This window comes from Onthophagus taurus, chromosome 6, assembly GCF_036711975.1.
Source record: "Onthophagus taurus isolate NC chromosome 6, IU_Otau_3.0, whole genome shotgun sequence".
Taxonomy (NCBI): Eukaryota; Metazoa; Arthropoda; class Insecta; order Coleoptera; family Scarabaeidae; genus Onthophagus; species Onthophagus taurus.
In genome coordinates, this window is record NC_091971.1 from 11,268,311 (window position 1) to 11,294,056 (window position 25,746).

The 25,746-nt window shown below is 30.5% G+C and overlaps 1 protein-coding gene and 1 long non-coding RNA gene across 2 annotated transcripts in view; both read right to left on the reverse strand.

Moving 5' to 3' along the window:
- The window catches only part of LOC111424283 (katanin 80), a 33,640-nt gene continuing 7,894 nt past the window's right edge, over positions 1–25,746 (reverse strand). Inside the window, exons 3-8 of the mRNA XM_023057781.2 lie at positions 15,795–16,080; positions 11,421–11,486; positions 10,740–11,365; positions 10,336–10,577; positions 10,203–10,277; positions 1–912 (exon numbers count right to left, since the gene is read on the reverse strand). Coding sequence (XP_022913549.1) covers positions 657–912; positions 10,203–10,277; positions 10,336–10,577; positions 10,740–11,365; positions 11,421–11,486; positions 15,795–16,080 — 1,551 coding nt within the window. The 3' untranslated portion in view covers positions 1–656. The remainder of the gene's footprint in view (positions 913–10,202; positions 10,278–10,335; positions 10,578–10,739; positions 11,366–11,420; positions 11,487–15,794; positions 16,081–25,746) is intronic.
- On the reverse strand, positions 1,906–2,629 carry LOC139430082 (uncharacterized). The gene is made up of 2 exons (XR_011640645.1): positions 2,016–2,629; positions 1,906–1,958 (listed from the first exon to the last, which is right to left on the reverse strand). It is a non-coding gene; the product is annotated as an uncharacterized lncRNA (long non-coding RNA).

The window sequence follows — 25,746 nt, forward strand, 5'->3', positions numbered from 1 at the left end:
TTTATAATTACTCATTTTTATTATAAATATTATTACAATAGTAGTATCTTACAATTTATTACAGAGTTAGAAAATCATTTAATCAACCTATTTAATTTTTTTATAAGGCCAGCCCCTCGTAAAACATGACATAAAACGAATACCGGGCAAATACAAATTAATTAAACAAGAACGATGGCACAAAATTAGTATATCAGGCAAGATACACACGTTAAAAAACAAACACTAGGATATTAAACGCAAAAAAAAACAATTTTTTCTTCATTCTTTCTTTCTAATTTGCCGTAATTATTGTTACAAAAGTCGTTAAGTATTTTAGCCGTCACTCATCACTAGTATTCAATAAATTTTAGGATGCCTCAAATGCAGTCGTGTAAAAATACGTTATTACGAACGCTATTATTATTATTATTATTATTATCGTGATACAACTACTGGACGGATCTTTCTTTTAATCTTAAAATTTTTATTTTTATTAGTTATTTCAATTTTTTGTTAATAATAAATAGCGATAAGTATGTTTTTTTTTTGTGCGCTCATCTCGAGACTAATTATTATTGAAATTGTACGTATTAAAAAAGTATTCTAAGGCGAGTTAAACCTGTTAAAGAGATCCGATGATGATATATATATTTTTTTAACAAACAATTTTATTGTCAGTCAAACATCGATTTAATTTGCGTATAAATCTCTTTTATAGTTGAACCAACGTTACCTGGTATTGAAATTTTCTTGCCGAGTACCGATTTAATACTCATTATGCTTTCGTGACACTTTTGCGATTTTCTATATCGTTCCTCACGTGGTATATCAACTCCAAACGATCCCACTGGTGATTGTATATTTGACTTGATTACAGATCCAAAATGTCGTAAAATTAACTTCAGGGAATTACAAGCTCTTGTGATGTAACTGAAATTAAAAAACAACAAGAAAATTAGACCGTTTAATTATTTTAAACCGGGTTTTGCATAATTCTAATCAAAAATTTATTACATCCAATATGTATAAATCGAAAATTATTGCATAGTAATTAAACGAACGTTTAAAGTTGTGTTCTATCTATATGCAAATTTGATTAATTAATCGCTTCATCGCAAAATCTAAAGTATAACAACAAAAAATGTTAAAGTGTTTTAAATAAATGTATTCCAACAACAACAAAAAAGTTTTCGGTTTCTCCTTTATAATAAGTTTATTCTAATTTTCTTAACTCATTACCATATTTTCTCTCTGATTGTTAAAATATGTCAGAAGTTGACACGGCCGAGTCTCGCCTTGCACTCAACCTAACGCTCGATTACGTACTCCATAAATTAAATATAATATTATGCGGCGTAAAAAAGGGGCTGGGTTATGCGTAGAAAGCAACGTGTTCCGTTTTCTATTGAATAAGAAATGATTCTTAAATTGCCCGCTCTTAATTAACCCGTGCATTGTTTTTTGGTATAACTACACGTATGTTTTGCTAATGTACTTCACTTCGGGTAATCATTTCCCACTTTCTTACGACAGACCAATTAAAATATGAAAGTGAGTAGCGGTGTGTTTAGTATCTAAAAAGAAAATTTGTACTTAAAAGTAAACAAGAACTCAAAACGATCAATATTGAAATTTATTTAATTTTTATTATATCGGGGATTTCATTTAACTCGCAATATATGAATGCAGTAACCATATAGTTGCGAAACTACTATGCACTTGCACTGTCCAACATAAAATGCAACATAGCTTAATAGTACAGGTTTTGGGTAGTTTTGCAAATGAAAAGTTTTGCTTGGAAAAAGGTGACGTCCTTATGATAACTGTGAGATTCCTTCTTAAGAGACGCACGGCTAAACCCGAATGTTTCTGGTTCTAGGTTTAGTTTTAGTTCTACTTTTCGTTCAATCAAAATACTCTATCACAATTCGAAATATTTCGCTTTGTTTATTAAAGCTTCTTCAGGGTTTGAATTTCTACAATCAAACAACAAATTAACCTTAACGTTAACAAAAAAACTGTTAAAGACTTACAAATTGATTTGAAAAGGGCGAAATAATTAATAAAATCAGCTGCAACGTACATCTCAAACCATGAGAGAACCGTAAAGGTTCAACATCGATCAAATAATAAGAACAAGCAAAAAGTTCTTGCAAAAAATTGTTCTCTTCTGCGAAATATTGGTGAATGAAAAAATAATTGTTCTTTAGTGTCCTCACTCCTATCCTGAATTAGCGTGTCATTTCGAGTTGCTAACGGGATTGAAGAAACAAATCTACTTAAGTTCTATATCACAATCTAACTCTAAATAACAATTAAAACTATAACTAACACTAGACACAAGTTCTAGGTCTTGTGTTAGTTCTAGTGATAATGCTAGTGCAAAACTAGAACTAACACTAGACCTAGAACTAGAATCATTCGGGTTTAGCCGTCTTTAGAGACGTGCGGCTAAATCCAAATGATTCTAGTGCTAGGTCTTGTGTTAGTGTTAGTGATAGTGCAAGTGCAAAACTAGAACTAACACTAGACCGAGAACTAGAAACATTCGGATTTAGCCGCACGTCTCTAAAGACGGCTAAACCCGAATGATTCTAGTTTTCGGTCTAGTGTTAGTGATAGTGATTGTTTAAAACTAGAACTAACACTAAACTAGAAATATTAGGGTTTAGCCGTACGTCTGTCACAACGGCAGTGTCGTGAGGAACATGTTCGAAATTCGGGATCTGTTTAGAATCACCCAAAGAAAAATCTGCAGTTTAAATCCTACAATTATTTTCAAAAGTAATGAAATATTGAGGTTAAAATATTTACATTGGCAACTCTTGAGATGGATCTTCGATAACTATTTTAATATCAAATAAACATAGTCAAATTCGAAATGCCTTCGTTCATTTAAGAGAAAGTATCCAGATGATAAATGGAGATTCATGTTCCAAAACTTATAACTTTTTATTTTTCCACTTGGTAGAAGATTCTTAGCCTTAATTTTATTATATGATCAGAATTAACAAGATACTGGGAACTAAAATACTCTTAGCATCACCAAATCAAATGATGTGATTTTTTATCTACTATAACCAATATATAGAGATTTCTGTTGGAAATTTGCGTCTTGCCGCTTGTCAAAATTCTAATTTGCAATACTTCCATGTAGATAAATATCTATTGTCTAGTTGAGCTAAAATTTAAAGAGTCAAAATTTAGGTTCATGTCCTAAGACTTATCAAAATCAAGACTAAACTGTTCTGGAACCCATACATGCTAAGTCTTCAGCTGATATCTGTCAGTATCTGATTCTGCGCTTAAAAGAAAATCTCCAATCTTAGTCTTATACTTATTTTTAGAAATAATGGGAAATTGGAGACTATAATATTTGCACTGGGAAGTGTTAAGATGGATTTTACAGTTATTTAGTTTCAAATAGACACTCTTAAAGCTGAAATGTGTTCGGGTATTGAGATATCAAATCCATATTCATGACCAAAACTCGTCAGCTTCTAATTGTTAAAGTCTTAGCATCGATATTTGTTGAAGATTACCAAGATAACAGAGACTAAACGCTCTAACCATTGCCAACCTAATGCCGGGTTTATACAGAATTTAGCTGTAAATTTAAATTTAAAGATTTAGATTTAAGGATTTTATTTAGCTTTAAGAAAAAAATTGATTTATACAGAATTTAAGATTTACAGAATCACAACCTCAAGAAACAAAATATTACTGGTTTTTGTGTTGTCATTTTCTACCAATATCTTATCTTTATGTTCAGAATATTTTTTATCGTAAATATATCGGTAGTTCTCAACAATTTTAATTAATTTTCCATCGAATTCACTCATTTTGTTGGCACAGAAATAAACAACAGTTGAGGTTAGGTTAAAACGCGCTATTTACACTGGCCGATCATTGGATACAGCTGATTGAAGTCGTTTTGCGCATGTGTGACGCTGTAAATTTAGAAAAGTTGACCAACTTTATGTTTACAGCTAAATCTTACAGCTTTGTATAAACGATACATGGGGTTTCAATACATTTAACTCTTACAGCTAAATTTTTAAATTTAAATTTACAGCTAAATCGTCTGTATAAACCCGGCTTAAGTCTTGAGTTGGATTTGAACACCATTTTAGTCTTTAAGACGTTTGCGGCAGGCGCGGATATGAAATTCCACCTTAAACCGAATGATTCTAGTTCTAGTGCAAGTGTAAAACTAGAATCAACACTATACCTAGAACTAGAATCATTCGAACCCAACCCAACCCAACCCAAATGATTCTGTTCTTGGTCTAGCTCTGCATAACAATTAAAACTAGAACTAACACTAGACCTAGAAAGGTTTGGGTGCACATTTTTATCAATGTGCGAAACATGTCAAAGGCAGAAAAACAAAAACAAGACCTGGTGTCAAAACCTGGTACAACAAGATTATTTAAAACAAAAAGACCTACAGAAGTTAATGATGATAATAAAAAAGTAATATTTGTAAAATCAGTTTTAAAGGAGTTGGCGTCTTAAATGGAAATGGAAAGCAGCATCGAAATCAATCCAAGATTTTATTGAAAAGACAAATCAAAATGTAGAGGAAATTTTGACTTCTTGTATGCAGAATAATTGGTCCGATGAACTCAGATTTGTTCTTATTACGAAGACTAGAGCAGTTTATTCTGACAAAAAAGTTTTCCTTTTCCGTTATGTTTGGAACAAAACCAAAAGTAAAATACTGGTATTGAATTTACCGTTGAGTCAGATTAATAGTCTTCAAAAATGAAGAATTAAAAAGATTCCATCCTCGTTTCAGTAAAGTCCTAATTTATATTGACGGGGTTTAAAGGTTAATACAGATCTTGGTGTAATCACATATCTAATTTGATCAACGTAGCTACTTACGTTTTTAAGTTATCATCTTTTTCGTTTAAGATTTACTTGGAAGCAGATCGATTAAATTTATTTGTAGATGGATTTGGCTTAAGTATGCATGCTTTAGTATGGGTCTGGATTGAATATGGATCAGATCTGCTGATTAGTTTAAGAATGACTTGGGTTGGGTTGGGTTGCAGACGCACGGCTAAACCCGAATATTTTTAGTTCTAGCTCTAGTGTTAGTTCTATCACTAGAACTAACATTAGAACTAGAAATATTCAGACATGTTACATTTTATTCGGGACAAAGTAAGTAGGTACGCTCTATTTTCTATGGAAAAATATTTTTGTATATTGCATCTTAACTGAAATTCACTGCATAAAATGAAAATCTTTCAATATTTAAAGTTTTAGTTTATACATTAAATTTAATTAGTGTTACCTCTTACAAATGTACAATTTAACGGATAATTAAGTAAATGCAATTCAAATAGAAACTCACGCAAATTTAAATTATATTAATTAGTTGTAACCACAACTTAAGTAAATTTCTTAAAAAGTTTCAAAATAAAAATAAAATTCAACGTAACAAACGATCCGTGTAAAGTCGAATTAAAAGGGGTCAAACTGAGGAGAAGCACATCGGTGAAGGGTTACTCTCCTTCTGACTCTTTTCTGGTACCATTATGCTCGTACACGTTTTCCAATACTGTTCGGCATCTACGCGCAGTCACTCGTCTGTGAAAAATGGCCGGGTAATTGCACAATAACGCGCGCGGTGTGGAGGAGGAACGCGTTTATTCTTTTTTATATACTACAATCGCGGCGCGGTAACGTTTAACGATCGGGATTTCGTGGGACAGAAGCCGCGTTGCGGTTTCCATCGCAAATCTCGGCCTCTTTACACCGAACCCGACTGTAAATAAGATGAAAAAAATCGAAAGGAGTGAGTTCAATCAGATTATAAGAACAGTTTTTTTGGACTAAAGTTAATTTAAAAACAAAAATTAATTTTTCAATTCTCATTATAATTTCAAAGTTAATAACATAGTAATAATCGCACCATAATAGTAATGAGAATGAAAATAATGATGATATATCTAAATTAAAAAACGTTTGTAGCGTTTTAACCAAGATATTAAAACTTATAAACATAAGAATCGGTAAAAGATGCTGAGGAATTAATCTATACTTAGTTCTTTCTATAATAATTTGCTTTGGACACTCCCTATTAAGCGCAACTTTTAACACCTCTTTAAAATCATAAATATCCATCGTTTCGATTCGATTAAGGTTCCAGACTGGACGTCGCGCCTTTATTCCTTTATGTAGGTAAAATAAAGTCGCGACGTCCTGTCTAGAACACACACCAATCGGAGGCCGCGCGAGATTATTTAGATTTTTTGCTATGATAGTAATCTCCAAATAGGTTAGATATTAACAAGATAACATTAAATTGACTTTGTTCATTTGTATGCTGTTATCAAGAAATCGTAATTACATAATTAAGCAAAAACTGTTGATAACCTCCTTTATTAACTCGTTGTTTTTTTTTGCTTTAAAATTACGAGGTAAATCAGATTATTCCTTTAATCGAGATACAACGGCAATAAATTAGATTTCCGCCGCTTTGAATAATGAAAAAAAATCAGAAAGACTTATAGCTAATAATAATTTATATGAAAATCTCTGTCGATACAATTACGATAAAATTATTTAAACGTCTAAGAAATAGGAAGTGAGAAAGGAAAAGGAAACGTTGAAAAAAAATTGAACTGATTTATAAACCAGAAATGTGTAATATGTAAAGAGAAAAACGAATTCCGACTCGATGAGTTATTTTTTTTAAATATAAAGCTCAATTTATCTCTCGTAATTAATAAATAAACAGGACAAAAAAGCTTTTAATACCATTTTAAACGGATATAAGCTCTCCTTTTTTAAAGTAAATGTTATAAATAATTAAATTTATTACTTATTTTTTTTATGAGGAAACATCACGTAACCAATTAAGCGTATTTAATATTATGGCTTCTCGTCAGGTTTATTTGCATGCGTTTCGCGTTTTGTAGTGATCATTAAAAAGAAATTAAATCCAAACGAACGGTATTTGTAGTTTCTAATAATAACATCTAGTTACACCAGCAATTACCACCAGGAATTACCATCTACAAATTTATTTATCAACAAAATTAGCGTTAACCGAACCGTAAATTAAAAACGTCTGCCCATGTAAGCATGTAATAAAAATTCCGAAACATTTAAAATGATATGCGAAGATTAATTAGATTAATAAAATCGATTACATTTTCGACATTTTCATAAATAATTCATTATGAATTAATATAATAAATTGAGCCGTTTCATCAATTTCTAACAGGATATTATTATTTTTTTTTTGTAAAAAATTATTAATCGATGATTTAATCAGATTACTTTTCTCATTTTCATTTATTTAACAAATAGTTGTTGTAAATCTCATCTATAACTCTATGTTTAATACAACAGATTTTTTTACTGTTAGTCAAAAGATCACTTATCAATTTGAAGTTCTCTATATCAAATAATTCTTTTAATCTAATGTAAGGATTTATAAAAGATTTAAATAAAGGGGGATTTGTTTAAACCGAAAAAAACTCTTTCATTACATTTAAACTAACAATTGCCCTCAAAATGTGCTAGACGCTGTGTAACACCAATTTTTTCAAATTTCTGTCTAATACGATGTGAATTCATTCCACTTGCGCACAGCTATGTACTTCAAACTTTTGGGTTATAGTTATAATATTAGAATGATTTATTAAGAAATAAAGTAATGCAGAAGACTTGTAAGGGTTCTTGTTTTGAAACACAAAATAAAATTGGTAATCTCAGCAGAAATCTTTTCCAACATAACATACAACGCACTTGTTGTACCTCCTTTTCTCCTCACACTTAATGTTTCAATTGATTTTTGTATTCCCTTAAGCTTCTAAGTTACAAACTTCTTTTCCTAGTAAGCTATAAAAATGTTACTTTGAAAACCTATTATTTCATGGCTCAAGAATTTCTCAACATACCAGAGATCACAAAAGTCTACATCTTTTTCTTTACAGTAGTCACAGTACATGTGATATATTTTTGCTAAAGTTAATCATATTAAAGTTGTAAATACACAATAAGTTGTTCAAGAAGCTATTCTAAATCAAAGAAAATGATCCAGAATATAATGAAAATAAGCAGCAATAGTAGCCACGCAGAATATAACATTGAAGAACATAATATAAATAAAGCTTTAATAGTTGCAGATACAACTTGCAAATTAATTCAAATCCGATTATTGCCAAGTGATGATTTTGAATGTTATGGTTATGAATATGAAATTGATATAAAGTAAGCAATTAAGCATAATTGAGATTGAGCGAATTTGCAGAAGATATTATTGAGTTCTATAGCATTGTTTGGATGATATAGTAACAGCTAATTTTTATATTTTAGGTTGCAATATTAAGAGATGCGTTGTTTAAGTAGATAATGTTGAAACATTTTCTTTATAACATTGTACAATAGAAAAAAAATTCCATCAGGTTTCGATACCGAATCATGAATATGTATTGAGATAATAAAAATCAGATAAAGCTGACCAGACGTACTTGAAATAACCAAATACTTAATGATAACTAAACGAATATAGAATTTTGAAATTAATAATGATGAATAACGCCAAATACCGCATTATTACCATTTCTAAAGTTTTTAATGCAGTATCAATAAATTTGCAAAGATGTATTGGGTTTAGTATACGTCTGAAGACACTCTTAGAACTTAACCAACCCAAGAAAACCCAAAATTATATGTTTTTAGTTAGTGATGCACCTTTCCGCAAATATAACCTTTTTATTTATTTATTTGAAGAGATCACATGAACAAATATCCAAATCGTACCCCTTCTTCTTACAGTGTATGCTTTATTTCTCTTCAACCTCCACCTAGCCATGTTAAATATTTAGTGTCAAAAAATTAAATGGTATATAAGAGTGACTATAGACATACTATAGATACATTAAATAACGTGTTTGTTTACAAATAGTTATGAAATCGATTATAGATTGTGATGGAAACAATGATTATAAGCTTATACACATTAAAAAGGCAAGTCTTCATAAGACGAATAGGCAACCAACATTACACGAAAGCTACTGAACGCGATAAAATATACTGAAATTTTTATTTACTTATAAATCGGTTTGTAAAAACAAAAAGGTCAGAAAACGCTGCATGTACTTGTGTTTTTCTCTCTACAAATAACATTGGTTTTCACAACATTCAATTCAGTTGTTAATGGATTACTTGTGGTTACTAAACTTACTAAAGATAAAGTAATTGGTGCTGCTACCAAATCAAATAGCTAAATAGTTATGTTTGATCCAATCCCAATATTAAACACCGTTTTGAAAGCAATAGAGTAGTCAAACGAGCTTGTATTCGTATTTTGTATATTTAAAGTTATGGAAATAACTTTTTCACTTATAAGTGGGACAGCCAGAAAGTAGAAAAAGATTATATAGATAGGTTGGGACCATAGATATGAAACGATATGTGTCGAAGAACAAGGTTTTATAAATCCACTTCACATTAAATTGGAGATAATACAAAATTTTGATGACGATGTTGAAGGGGTTTTACATCTAAAGATATTTGTTTTTGATAACTGGTTAATTGTTTATTTGTATAATTATTCCAATGATATAAATTTAACGAACTTAGAAGTGAAAAATTTTGAACCCTGACCCTTGAATAATGACTAATGACATATTAAACATAGAATAGTAACTGTTAATAGCAAGTAATGCAAAATTTAGATTATATTTAAGAGTAACTTAGGGATAAAGATAACCCAGATAAATTAGAAAGTCCTGTGATATAGAACACAAAGGAGAACCAGTTCAGTAGAAATATTAAAAAAGCAAAGTTATTGCTTTTAAACAAAGATCATGACATGTATCACGCAGACTGCATTCTGCAACAATTTCTTTGTTAATGAAATCATTTTAATTCCTTGGAAAATTATTAATATAAATAATTAGTGCCATCTATGCAATAAAAGATTGAACTCGCTTTTATTCGTTGACTCTAAAATGCATAGATGGCGCTTCATTAAATTAAAAAATTTTAATTAAATAAATTGTTAAATTATCTTTGATCTAATTTATACGAATTATAAATTTGAATTATTATATTCTATAAGCATCAATTTTTGATTAAAATTTGACAACTAAACATACAAACTTGGAAATAAATCAAAAAAATGTATATTAAGTTGCCTATACTGCTGAAAATTTTTAAAATCATTAATGTAATCAAAAAAAAGTACTTACGATTCATATTTAGTCAATAACAACTCTTCAATTTTTGGTAATAATAAAACACATATATCCAAATTCCATAAAGTACTAAAAGAAAATAATAAATCATAATCACACATTACAAAAAAATAATTAAAAATCTTACTATTTCTGATTGATGATTCCTAATAAGTCTATAATTAGAGCTAAATCGTTAAAAGTTAGAGCCGTTTCAACACCGGACTTCATATCCTTGCTGTGGTACTGTGTTAAAACTATTTGAAGCTGGCGCTTTCTACTTTTTAACACTGACAACATTGGGACATGTCCACCCAATATAACTCCCAAAACTTCCGTTTCCGACATGTCCGGCAATTGTTGTTGCATCCCAAATGATCTGGCCGATTTCTATGAAACAAACACAACAAAAGAATAACTAAGAATAACTAAAAATAATGGTGAGTTGAAGATTAAATAACAATAAGTACTAAGAGTGGGAGTTTTATGATAAGATTTCTTTTGGAAATGAAACAGAACAAAGTGCAAGAATTTCACTGATTAAATACTTACAGGTAAAAAATCGTCCAAATCAAGTCCAACAGGTTTATCGATAGAAACAGGAATAAAATCGTCAAATTCGTTGTTTTGTAAACTTTCTTCTGGCGATGATTTTGGACTAACATAAATATCAATTGGTTGCGTTTGCATAATAGGGACAGATTTAGGCACATTATGCTCACTTCTATTTGAATTTAACGGTATTTTCGATGACGTTACATTCGGAACACTTAGTATCCTATTAGGTTTTGAAAACGAATTCTTTCGCACGTGGTTATTTTGTCTTGCCGACGATAAACTTTTACTAATATTCGCATCAGACGCGCTATGTTTTATCGCGTTATTATTCCTGTGATTATTAGTTTTCTCTTGAGCATTACCCCGACTGTGTTGACGTTGAATTGCATGTTTCGGTGCTTGTTGTACTTTCGGTTTGTTAGTTTGCACCTCATCTTTTTCAGCTTTCGCAATTTTCGTTGAGTACACTTGGTCCAAATTTGATTTAGACCGGGTGTATGGAGAAGGTGGATTTTTTACGGGCTTTGGAAATGGAACACAATTGATACGTTCGTCTAAAGATGATGGATGTTCCGTATTATTCCATCGTTCGTTTACTAAAATTTGAGGTGCAGTTGGATCTAAGAAAAATTAAATTAAGTAATGATTTTTATTATAGATTTAAATTATAATTACCTGTTATTGTTTCTATACCGTTGTCTTCGTAAAGATATGAGTCTAAAGGTGGTGGCGTTCGAACTACTAAAAAAATAAAAAAAACATAAAATAGTAAATTGTCAAATTAAAGATAAGCAATATCTAATAAAGATTGTATCGAACATGAAAAAGGAAGTAACCGTTAATTGTCCCAAATCGGGTATACATCCTGTTGAATGAATCCTTTTGCATTGTGATTGCAAACAATAGAGAGCTCATTATCTCTCCAAAGTGGTTCTATTAAAAACAATTCGAACACGAAATTGTACCGTTGGCATTAAACGCTCTAAAAAAATCCGGTACGATCACGACATTCACTTATGCAATAGGTAAAGTCAACAGTAACAAAGTGAACCAATATTATTTAAACTCAACCCGTATCCTGAACCACTTCATGGTTGAATTTATTGCGTTATAGAAGATTAGAATGAAAGTGAAACACCAACTGGGTTGCATGTGTACCATAAATGTTAAGCAAGAAATCATTCCTTTTTAAATCAACTCTGAATGAAATTGAATTGAGTTCAATTAATCAAGATAAATTGTAATCCACTGCATGTTAACGACCTTAAATGCTTAAATAAATCCTATCTTATATGAACAAAAGATTTTGTAAACATTAAATTTAATGTGATGACACACAACGGAAATTTTGGAGAATTGTATCACAAAAATAAAGTGAACAAAGAAATTTTTCTTTTGAATTCATTATAAAAATTCTAAGAGCTCGCACAATGCTTTAATTTGCGCCGTTGAATTAATTTACGCGTGAAGGCGTATACCAGGCACAGAAAGCACTGAAAAAAATTGATATAGATATATCGATCTAAAAGTAGGACAACCCACAAACAACAATTACCATTACACGCGCTGGCAACATTAACCAAACGTGGCAGAACGAAAACCTTTTCGATTTTAACATCTTAAGACAATTAGAAATCTATACCAAAATGAAACCACAAAGTATACTTTTAATCAAAAATATTGTCATAATATAGTTTTTATTTCCTACTTTCATGTAGGAAGTTATTTAAGGTCATTTAATTATCTTAGAATTATAAAGAAATGTTTATGTAGGATCTGTGGTGCCCATAAAGACCTGAAAAGATGAGGTGAATATATCTTTTATTTTGTTTTTGGATGGTGCCACTTTTCTGGCGTCGGGTTTGTCCTCAATATCTACGACACTACAAAGAGTTTCTTGTCTCAACACATACTAGGTATGATTCCAAGTCGCCCATCTGCGTCGGGTTGATTCTGAAGAAAATTTTATCAAAACTTCAAATATTGTTTTCTCAAAAACTAAAAGTTATTTTTCAAAACGGGTTGGTTCATTGGAAAGAGGACACTTTTATTAACACTTTTGGAAGTTTTCATATTCATATTCCAAAAACTGAATTTTATACGAATTTTTAAAACTTAATCGGCGAAAATAGCAAAATTCGAAAAAATTGTCGATTATTCCAAAAATTTATTTCTCAAGAACTAAAAGTGATTTTTCAAAACGCCTTGTTGCATTAAAAAAATGATACTTTAGTTAATAATTGATGATATTTTCACAAGGATCCTTCTAGAAATTAATTTTGTAGCGAATTTTGAAAGTTATCGATGAAAATTGAAACATCGAAAATGTTATCAAAACTTCAAATATTATTTTCTCAAAAACTAAAAGTTATTTTTCAAAACGGGTTGGTTCATTGGAAAGAGGACACTTTTATTAACACTTTAGGATGTTTTCATACTCATATTCCAAGAACTGGATTTTATACGATTTTTTAAATCTTAATCGGCGAAAATAGCAAAATTCGAAAAAATTGTCGATTATTTCAAAAATTTATTTCTCAAGAACTAAAAGTGATTTTTCAAAACGGCTTGTTGCATTAAAAAGATGATACTTTAATTAATAATTAATGATATTTTCACAAGGATCCTTCTAGAAATTAATTTTGTAGCGAATTTTGAATGTTATCGATGAAAATTAAAACATCGAAAATTTTATCAAAACTTCAAATATTATTTTCTCAAAAACTAAAAGTTATTTTTCAAAACGGGTTGGTTCATTGGAAAGAGGACACTTTTATTAACACTTTAGGATGTTTTCATACTCATATTCCAAGAACTGGATTTTATACGATTTTTTAAATCTTAATCGGCGAAAATTGCAAAATTCGAAAAAAATTGTCGATTATTTCAAAACTTAATTTCTCAAGAACTAAAAGTGATTTTTCAAAACGGCTTTTTGCATTAAAAAGAGGATACTTTAATTAATAATCGAAAGTGATAACAGCTACAGTAATGAATGTGATGATGAATTACAAGCGAAGAGATGAAAACTAGACGAAACTGCAACATGAGATTTTATATATCGTATTGGGATTGTTACAATGAGGTTGCTAGCTAAGTTGTATTCAATGAAAAAAATCCTATTGGGGTTGAACTTATTATCTGTAGTGTCCAACACCTAAAAGAGATAATAGATTTTTAATATCCGGCTAAAGCCTTTAAATCACCTAATGCCGCGGAGAGTTTTGCAAGCATCTGGAATTCCCCAGTGATAAGACCCCGCTCTGGTATTCAATATTTGCTTCTCCGGACAAATTGCACATTGGAAAACCTTTCAAATATTAGGTGGAGATGATTTTTTCCAGTTATTACAGTAAATAATGTCGTCCAAATACGCAAATACGAACTTTTCTTTAATGATTTTCACTCTTCTGGTTGGCGACCCAGGTTTTAAAACATCAAAATCAAAAACTCGTCACTTAAACAAGTACACAATGCAGATAAAACCCTCAAACTAAGACAACATCTATAATTATGCAAAACTGTTTAAAATCGTATCTAAAATTACTAAAATTTATTAGAACCATAAAATCGTCTAAAATTACTAAACATAGAAGATCTCAGCACAAAAACTTTTGCAATTCAAGTTTCTTAAACACCAATTAAAAATCAAAACCAAAACGAAATGACAAAGGCTTTTTTAATTAAATTTTATAATAATCTCATTTAATTTTCAATTGAATACACGAGGCAATCTATGGAATGGTTCCAAAGCGGTTGTCGTAACCAGGTAAAGCAGCCTCCTCTTTCCAAATAAGTCTTGGAGGTCAAGCTAATACGGCCGACTGACTCATTCACCCAGTTGAAGCAGTCGCGCTCTCGTTGACGTTTACCACTACCCAAAAAGAATTTCAAACGATCTCCTATTGCGATACGATTGTTTGTACGGAATGAAACTCCTATTGTTATCCTCTCTTCTATTGTGTAACGTATCGTATATGAGTGTGTATTGTGTGTTACATGAAGCATCAATCTTTTCTATGCTATTAATTGAGAACAAGCTCTTTAAAATATAAACGAGGATGCGTAGCAAGAATTTATAAGAAAAATTCGGGGTTAAAAGTAATTTGTATTCATTCCAATTTAAGTAAACGAGGAAACATAAAATTATTCGTTTTGAATGAACAATACAAAATTATTCAAAATGAAATGAATAATTTATTTTGCGTCTCTTTAACCAAAAATTTTAAATGTATTCATTTAAATGATGCATTCATAGAATAATAAAGGGAAAAGGAACAGTTTTAATGAATAATAAAACAATGAAGTAAATCAATACAGTTGCATCTCGTTAAATTGCAGCTTCTAACAGAAGTTTCCTTCGTAAAGTACATTTCTCTCAAACGCAGAAAGTTACCAGTTCATTAGCAATGGGGGGCTTTCACTAAAATAAACACCCAATACGATTGCGATAACTTTGAGGTGCGTAATTTAAGCACGTATTAACGTCTGACTAGTTTCCGGTACAATAAAATGCAGTGATGTAATATTTTAAAATGTAAGTAATAAAATGAAGCATATTTTTTGTTGATGGTAATATACAAAAAAATTATTTTTATAGGTACTTATTAGAAAGTTATAAAATTTCTTGCAATAAAAAATTTAATTATACCACATTAGAATGAAAAATGTCGTGAATGTTGGAATTTAAATAATAGTCATTATTGTAATGTGATCTTGTTAACTGTAACACCATATGTTGCCAATAATCCAAATCGAAACTAATCGTAGACAAAACGTTCAACAAAGCCTGTTCAAGCAGAAGGCTAACCTTGAATTATAACACCATTTATAGTTTTTGTCCTAACAAAAGATTTATAAAACATTACTTGAACGAATAATGTCAAGGAAATTGTGTCTTTAATGTGAGAAAAAAATTCATTAATTCTTCTTTTTCTTTAAATTTCGTTGTTACCGTTAATTTTCCACAAATTGCCCACTCAAGAAACGGTTCTTACGCATTGTGCTCCAGTAACGGACCGAGAAACGACGAATTTTTCTCATACTTACAACTCCTCCCATGGAAGATCTCGTTGTAATCCTTCAAGTTGGTGATATCAGCCGTTGAATCTTCTTCCGGGTCCGTGCCAGATGTGCTCTCCTCGATCGTTTTTACCTCAATCGTTGACTTATTTCTTAATCCAACGGGTTTCTCAGCTTTGGAAAAACTTTTTCTTGTACTTTGATTTGGCGTAAATGGATTGTTTAATACATCGTTAGATCTTCCTATTGGTCGAACCTTTTGTAAATCTATTAGGTAGACCGCTACATTGGTTTGATGAAATGATGCACCAACCTAAAACAATAAATACAAAGATATTATTTTTGAATAATAAAAGATAAGACAATAAAGCTAATGATAAGATGAGTTCATCTCTTCTTTAATTTATATAATGGTACTTGTTTCATTAAAAATCTTATCTTTTAAATGATCCATATGACTTAAAATGTACTGTGTTTAATAAACTAAATAAAACTCGAATTCCTCCGTGAAAATTTATCTCAACTTTCTCAACCGTTATAAATCATTAAAAGCTGAGTTTACTGATCTACAATTATTTTAATTTGAATTCCAGAGGAAATACGCAAATAATAATCCCTTCCATTTACTTTCACAATGAAATTATTTCGTTCCCTAACTTTAAAACTAATTTCTTCCCACCTTCACCTTGATATCCAAGAAAGTCAACGAACATTAACATAAACTATCCATAACAGGTCGTTATATACGTTATACACGAGACATTGGCTATTAAGGAACACGATAGTTGACTAATTAATTTGTATAACTTAATTAGGATATTAAGGAAATAAGAATTAGTCATGTAATGTTTTAAACTAAACTTATTTACTAAATTAAAAGTGAGGTGAGATTAAGAACAATTAACCGAAAAAAAGTAATAATCGACACTGAAATCTGAGAACTTTCTATCAACGGGGTACTTTTTAGAAAGTAATGTCGCTTTCTTGATGCTTCGTTGGCGCGTATCGTGGCGATTCTTCGGATAATTACCTATGCAAACAGTCTCCAGGATGAATTAGAGGCGTTTTAGCGTGACTTTAAGGATTAAAGACACCTTCGGCGTAATATTTCTTTAAGAAAATACAGTTTAATTAAAAATTATTGTGATCGATCTATACCAATAAAACTGAATTTAAAATTTTTCGTTTTCACTTTAAAGAAAATCTCGATTTTTTCTTTTTAGAGATAACGTCATAAAATAATAGCCTTAAGGTGTCCACGTGCGCCCATAATAGTAAATAGAAACTCGCTATTTATGACCCTGACACTGACGACTTTGTACCAACAACTTTGCGAAATTGCAAGGTTGTTATCAAGACGGGATTATCTCGTATAAAACGCGACAAGATGTACGTTTTAACCGTTTTGGTTTGTTGTGGGTATTTATTAGACAACTTTTTAAAGTATTCCAAGAAACGATAAGAAGTTGAGTCAGAAAGTTTTATAGGAAATTCAAGGTGTAATAATTATTTTCATGACTCTAAAGGTTTATGGTTGAAAAACGCAATTTGTTAAATTGGACAATTTTATTTCGTAACTTTTGTTTTGTTTTGAGAAAATTCTTGAAAATAATCCAAGATTATTCATAAAAGAATGTTTATAAGTGAGATTCAAAAATGTAACGTGGGTGTTAGAAATTAGGTAACTTCAAGATCTAAAATAGGATATGTGCACAGATTACACCAGATGGTGTGTGTAAAGTATAGTTGTAATTTTTTCTCAAGGTTGCAATGTCACGGAGTGAACAGGTTTTGTAACGTTTTTTTACATAATACTTGGAATTGGCTACTTTATAATAGAAAAAATTAATTTGTGGCAACAAAAAATTCTTTGGCTAAATTAATGCTAGTTACTCTAGGTAAAATTTAACCTTAAATATAGGTAAGCTGTATTATTTATAGTCATAATTTAGCCGCAAGTTTATATTACATAATTCTAAATCATTGCTATAAAATAACAGTAGTACTAAAACTGGGTCAAAAATAATCCGAAACCATAATATTTTCAACTTCCTGTTTGTTTGTGTATTTTGTACAAAGAATGTTTATGAATGTACATAATTAGTTGCGTGATGACAAACATTGGATTATATATAATTTGATACTTAATTTAACTGGAGAAGTGAATTCTAACTTTTACTTTTCTAGCAAAACAAATAACGAAGCAATTTCAGTTATGAAATGACGATGATGGAAATAACTTATATTGAAAGTACTTCGTCATATTATAACAAAAAGTTGTTTAAAGCAGAGTTACTAATAATAAGTAACAAACAAATAGAATGTTTGCGAATTGAATCACCAAATAAAACAGAAGCAATTTGTGTCTTATAATAATACAAAAACTTAATATAATTTCGTACTCCCAAAAACAAAGAACTGAAATAGATGACTTCGACAATTTAGAAACTACTTAGATCTGACTGAAAATGTGTTCATCCGGTTGTTGAAAATTCTTTACACTATCTTCACAAGGTTAACAAAAATCGGTCTTATGTAAACAAAGTTACAACTGTGTGTTGAAATTCTGTTTAAATGTCATAAATACTAAAAAGAATAGCAATTTTCTTTGTATATCTTGAAACAGAATTAAAATCTAATAAATAATGTAGATAGTAGGTTTTATCATGAACTATTTACAAGATAAAAAACATTGTATGTGAGTTTATTAAATAAATTTTACACTATTTTGGCGTAATTTTAATTTTTTGGCTTTAGATTACCCCTCCAATATTTTTGTTGAGGTTTCACATCTTTGCCATCTGTTAAATGTTCTTCAGAGTTTTCTCCTTATAAGGTTCTTTATTGTAACAGTTAAACAAACTTTGTATTACTGTAGGAAATTGAAGACATCACAATTTTTGGAATTCATCAATTCAATTTGTATTGTACAGTAACAACTATTGCAAATATAATAGTATAAATATATGTGATAACTGTATAACTTTGTATGGCTCAATTTTCGCCGAGCTCTTTAGAGGCTTTAACATAATGCTGCTCCAGGTATCCTTGCTTACTACATAATGTGATGCGTGTTTCAACAAATTGCCAAAAAAGTGTTCAAGGTTTTTGTGTAAGGTTTATCTTATCAAAACACACAACACTATGATTTTTTCATTTTGCTTAAATTTGGCTTTGTCAGCTTACTATTTTTAATCTACGTTTCCATTATAAAACGTCGCAAGCCAGTGACATTGTTCTATAAACTACGGCTGTTGAAAAAATTCTTCAAAACACAGCGATAAAATTTTGAATAAGAAATAAGAAATATCTAAAAAAAATTTTATACACCTTAAGCAATTTAACCGTATTTGACAAAGTAAAACATATCATATTAATTTAACGCGTGTAATAACCTTCAAACAACTCATAGATAATAATTACCGTAGTTAAACAAAACGAATGTTATCAGTGTAACTCTGACTTAACAATTTATTTAGTTAGTTAATGTAATATAAATAACTTAACCATAATTATAAACCATTTAACTCCATCCAAACAAGATTATCATTCTGAATTCATTCACAATCCTAATAGGAAAATTTCTTAACACACCGATTCATAAAGAAAATTATAATGAAAATTTTCGAAACATCTCTCATCAAGATATAGCGCAATAATAGAATTACTTAAAAAAATGAATGAGTTAACCAATTTCTTGACATTTAGAATAGTGTACAGTCAGGTTACCGTGAAGGATAAGGTAAAGTAAAGTAATCCACCGTTGAATTAGAACCAAGGTTGACCCCTGTCTAGAATGAAAAAAAAATGAAAGAAAAAACTAGGTCGACAAAATGAAAAGGTAATAATAAAGGAGCAGGAATAAGATAAATTACAATTGTTATAACGTGACCGTAAGGTGGTCAACAGCCTTTGGGTACAAGGATCTTTATGGGGTCGCATGGCATTAACCTGGAAAAACGAAGCTATCGACTTAAAAAAAAAAAATGCCGACAACGACGTCGTCGCGTCGGTTAAAGTGGAAAACTGATTTTTCCTGAAGTAGGACAAGCCGATTAACGTCTAAGAAGTTGTAACGTTTAATGTTATAAACTATTTACGATCTTAACCATAAAGCCAATTACATTTAAAATGAGACCTAAAAAAATTGTAAGTGCAAAAAACACAAAATTTATTGGAAATTATTCGAATCAACAGACTGTTAAATTGTTTGAAACGAATCCAGATGGGTTTTATGACTTTTTAAAGTGGATTTAATTAAAAGGAACTGAAGGAAATGATCTTAAAATTTAAAAATTTGTTAAAGAAATAAATAGTTGTAAAAATGTACTTTCTAGAAAAGTTTTTAGTAAACTTGATGTGTTTTATTTAACCCGGATTCAGGGTTTTATACGTGATTCAAATTGCAAAAGAAATGATTTAGAAAAGAATTTTATTGAATCCAATTTCTCTTAGTATAAATTTTAAATGTAATTATTTTTGTAATTAAGACAAGAAACAATTAACTAATAAAAATTTTGATTTCGTTTGTAAATAAAGTGAAATTCCCCTAACTCGAATCGCTAAGGGAAAGGAAAAAAACTTCCGAGTTAGAGAAAAATTAGTTGGATTTCAGCTCGAAAGAAAAAATTAGATATGTACTTTTTTAAAAGGTATATTTAACCTTTCAACTACTTCATCAAAAATATACAACAATCTAGCGTCGAAAAACAATTAAAACTAGTATTAACACTAGTGACAGTTCTAGTTTTACACTAGTACCGTTACTATGTAGAACTAACACTATACCTAGAACTAGAATCATTTGGGTTTAGCCGCATGTCTCTAAAGACGGCTAAACCCGAATGATTCTAGTTCTTGGTATAGTGTTTGTTCTAATTTTACACTTGCACTGTCACTAGAACTAGAATCATTCGGGTTTAGCTGTCTTTAGAGACGTGTGGCTAAACCCAAATGATTCTAGTTCTTGGTCTAGTGCTGCACAACAATTAAAACTAGAACTAACACTAGACCTAGAACTAGAAAGTGTCGGGTTTAGCGGTGCGCCTGAAGACGCACGGCTAAACCCGAATGTTTCAAGTTCTTGGTCTAGTGTTAGTACTAGTTTTATACTAGCACTGTTACCATGTAGAACTAAAACTATATCTAGAACTAGAATCATTTAGGTTTAGCCGCACGTCTCTAAAGACGTCTAAACCCGAATGATTCTAGTTCTAGGTATAGTGTTAGTTCTAGTTTTACACTTGCACTGTCACTAGAACTAGAATCATTCGGGTTTAGCCGTCTTTTAGAGACGTGTGGCTAAACCCAAATGATTTTAGTTCTTGGTCTAGTGTTAGTTCTAGTTTGACACTAGCACTGTTACTATGTAGAACTAACACTATGCCAAGAAGTAGAATTATTTGGGTTTAGCCGTCTTTAGAGACATGCGGCTAAACCCAAATGATTCTACTTCTTGGCATAGTGTTAGTTCTAGTTTTACACTTACACTGTCACTAGAACTAGAATCATTCGGGTTTAGCCGTCTTTAGAGACGTGTGGCTAAATTCAAATGATTCCAGTTCTTGGTCTAGCGCTGCACAACAATTAAAACTAGAACTAACACTAGACCTAGAACTAGAAAGTTTCGGGAAAAACCGGATATTTCTAGTTCTAGTTTTACACTAGCACTGTTACTATGTAGAACTAACACTATACCTAGAATCAATCGGGTTTAGTCGTCTTTAGAGACAATAAAGAAATATAGAAGTTCCAATTAGGAGAATTTGTATCTTATATAAGTGATTAAGTATATCTATTGTATAATGTAAGATAAAATCATTGTTAATATTATGTGAAAGATTTTTTTAAACTATAGTGAACGCAACAATTCTTCACAAGACGATCACTTTTGTGGTCAGATTGCATGACTTTAATTGGGTGAATTTGCATTTGTTAAAAGTTGCACCAAACTATTTTGGACACGCCGATATTTTCTTTATAAAACTAGGTCAAGCAGTTTCTAAATAAAAACCTCCCAACTTAAAATTTACAAAATCTATACATGAATAGTAATGTAAAACCACATCCTACTGATTAGATTAAATTAAAAAATATATAAAACATGTTGTAATTCTACAAAAATAAAGTTAAATAAATAAAAATTATAAAAGTTCATCTGGTTAATGCCCTTTATAGTATATATTTGAAGTTGATTCTAAAATAACATTTTGCAATAAATCTTATATCGCTCTGTAAACCACCTTTCTTCAGTCCATCAATGACTGGGTGGTACGTTGATTTTCAAGAAAAACAGACGCCTTCACCGTTAAATACGGTTTGAGAAACACAAACACGAACGAATTTAACTGCTTCCCAAAGATAAAGACGTACATACAACACGTATACAGGTGTAAATCCGGAAATAAAATCGAAATTTTGTAAATATAGAACACGAAGCCCCAGAGAAGCGTAGATATCTAACACAACAAAACGTTGTTGATGCCGGTTTTAAGTTGGCTCGCGGGGCTTCGCACAAATATAACTTCAATTATTCGTGGTACGGAAAATATGTGACACTGCCCCGGACTATAAATATACGAGTCTCCTTGGGTCCGATATATTTAATTTAGGCATTCAAAGAGTTGGCCGGCATACGTTGAAACAAAAAGGAAGTCAAGAACTTGTTGTGTACTACTTTGTACTATGTATTTTCTAAGTATTAAAATATGCTTGCGGGAGAAACCTCTCCACTTACGGATGCAAATGAAATGCTACACTGTTATGTAAGAGTTCGATGACTGTACACAACTGCAATTGAGTATTCAAGATAAGGTATTATCATAAATGAAACACATTTGAACCCAGACCAGATGATTTGAGAAAATATTTTTAAGATAAGAATCAATTTTATTTTGAAGTTATAAATAAACCTTTTATTGTCGTAAACAAACACAATACATGCACCAATTCACGTAGATTTTTTAACAAACGCGGTATAGAACATGTGGGCGATGGTATTTAAAAAGGGAAAGTTACCTAAAAAAATATGTTAATAGCTCGGGTTTCATAAGTGTGTTTTCGTTTTCATGGAATATCATCAATATTTATAGGTCTCGACTCCTACTTCATCAAGTTCCGATCGTATGAACACATCACTATCTGAGAAATTGTTCCAGAAAACATTTAAATCTTAATTGTCTTTTACGAAGAAAAAAATTAACATTCTATCACGTAACTTCTTACCGGTAGATAAATTTAAACTCTTGCATAAGTTAAAGTTAATTTATTACAAAATTCCTCAGGTATGGTACGCGTGTAACCACCTTATGGTATGCAAAATGAATTCCAGCTGGCAGACGAACCATACCGTAAAATAGTAAAATTTCACTCAAAAACTTTATAACTGATTGTCGTTAAAAATTATATTATTAATCAATGTCATAACATATTTGTAATTAAAATCATTTCCATCATTCCAAATTAAGGTTAATCTCTACAACATTAACAAACAAAAAATCATTTAACGACTCGCATAAAATATTATGGCTTGAATGTGTAACCGCAAAATGTCATTAATACAGTATCAATATGTTCACATTATACGACTGACCAAAGATTCCTTTCATGTTCTACATTCAACATCGTCGTTTTTTCAAAGGCAATTCTATATTGAAAAGTCTATTTGTATGCTTTTAAAATCGATAATACATCGATTTATATTCCAGGAGAATTTTCCACTTAATTTTTGAATGAAATTTTAATACGTTGTGAAATCATAAAAAAAAAATACCGTTATAAATTTTCTATGGTAAATTAAATTAAAAGAAAATTGTGAAATCATTTCAAAAATATATTTTAAATTGATTTTTTATTCAAATTTGTTTTAAAAAGGTTGAAGAATTAATACTAAAATTTAAATATAAAAATACACTCGATAAGGATGCACAAAAAGGGAACACTGTTGATTTTGTGGGGACAAATGATTCAGTGTGTACCTACTCTTGCGTTAACACACAGATGTTCCGGGTTCTATTCAGGTCAATTTTTTATGTTGAGCTACCCACTCATCTTTGAAGAGGGGAAAATTAACTCGTATATTGTGGAAATATCGAAACCAAACTTATCGAAAACAATAAAAAAACTAATAATTAAGTAGAGACCTTATAATCAATGAAATTCGGAAAAAGTTGGAGTTGAAATAAATAAAATAAAATACATAAACTATATATTAAAAAACAATACACAGAAGCAGTTCAGGTTCAATTAGGTGAAAGGCAGAAACAAATATTCAGGGAAAAAAACAAACATGAGACAAAGCTCATCAACTTAATGCATTGCTTTCATCTCCTCGAACCCGTATAAAAAATCAAGAAGAAGACAAGACCAACAAAAAACTAAAAAAAAGTACCTACAGCAATCACCTCGCTAGATAGAAATGAGAACTTTAATCATCTTCATGAACTTATAACTTAATAATTAATGATAAATATATCAAATAAAGGTTATGGCTATCAACTTGTATCTGTGACAATATACAAAACATTGCTTAAAAGAACCAAAGTGTATCAAGTGCACTGAAAAATTTCAAACAGTGTAATGTAACAAACCAAAGGATGCTGCTCCAAAATGTGTTCATTGCCGTGGAGACTTGCCAGCTAATTACCGTGGATGTATTGTAACTAAAGAACCACAGAAAAGAAAAAGCCAGTTTGTGGTCAACCTCAATGGATTAATAATGGATAACAATGGAATAATAAGTAAGGTGATAGATAAACGGGAAATAAAAATGATAAAAAAAGAGTCACCAATCCTAAATCAAAGATCGAATTCAAAGAAAACAGAGATAACAACCAACTCAGCATAAAAATAGTATTGATATAATGCTCCAAAGACTAATCCAAAAGAGCCAAAGTTGAAATTGCTATTTTCACTTAAGAATTCTTAAATTTAATGTAAATGGAAGTACACAATTGTAGTGTCTGCAATTCTTGGTGCTGCGGCAAAAACTAAGAAAGTTAATGGATATTTCTGACAAGTGATATATCATGCATTTCTCTTAATTAACCTCAAACAAACACTTATAAAGATATAATTACAAATTTATACTGCCCACCGAGGTATGCCACAAGAAGGGAACAATATGTTAACTTCCTAGAAGGGGAGGGATAAAAATTCATAGTGGAAGAAGATAACTGAAAAACTATTAATAACAAACAATATATTAGTGAATTAAACCCAACCCAATAGATACAAACAAAATTCTTAACCTTATGGTAATCTATATAATTAAGAATATCTCTTCAAATTAAACAGTACAGTTTTTGAGTCAACCCAGTCCAAATCAGTCCAATTCAAAACTGAGGAGCAATTAGATTTACAAATGAATGTGGAAATGATAGAGGTGATAGTGATACTTAAGCGGGAAAATCCTGCCCATCAAGTAACATCGTACAAGTCCATATCTTTGATACCTGTCGTTCCAAAACTTTATGACAAATTACTTCTTGAGAGATTAAGACCTACAGTAAGAGGAAGGCATTCTTCTCGCAGGTACGGATTTAAAGCGAAAGACGCGATCGTTAAATAGTCTCCAGAAGAATTCAGAATGAGCAGAATTGTATTTCAGAAGTGCTCCTAATCGCAGAGTATATTTGTAAACCTGAAAAAAGTTATTACAAACATTTCTGACAATACCCCCATACTGGTCGTTGAAAACATTATGATGAAACTAAAAGGAAATTACAAACTTCTATAAATGAAGTTAATATCCATATCCAGCTCCTTGACAATTGAAATTCCAGTTTATCACGAAGACTAAAAACAGCTTCTGCGCATAGTATTTTGCAATCTTATCATGCGCAATAATATAAAATTAAATTCGCATGAGCATTGAAACCGGTGTGAGATCGATACTTCAATGTATCTTGCTAAATACATCGTACAGAACGGGTTCTGAAGGAATATGCATAATAATGAAATAATTTTTATAACTGTAACA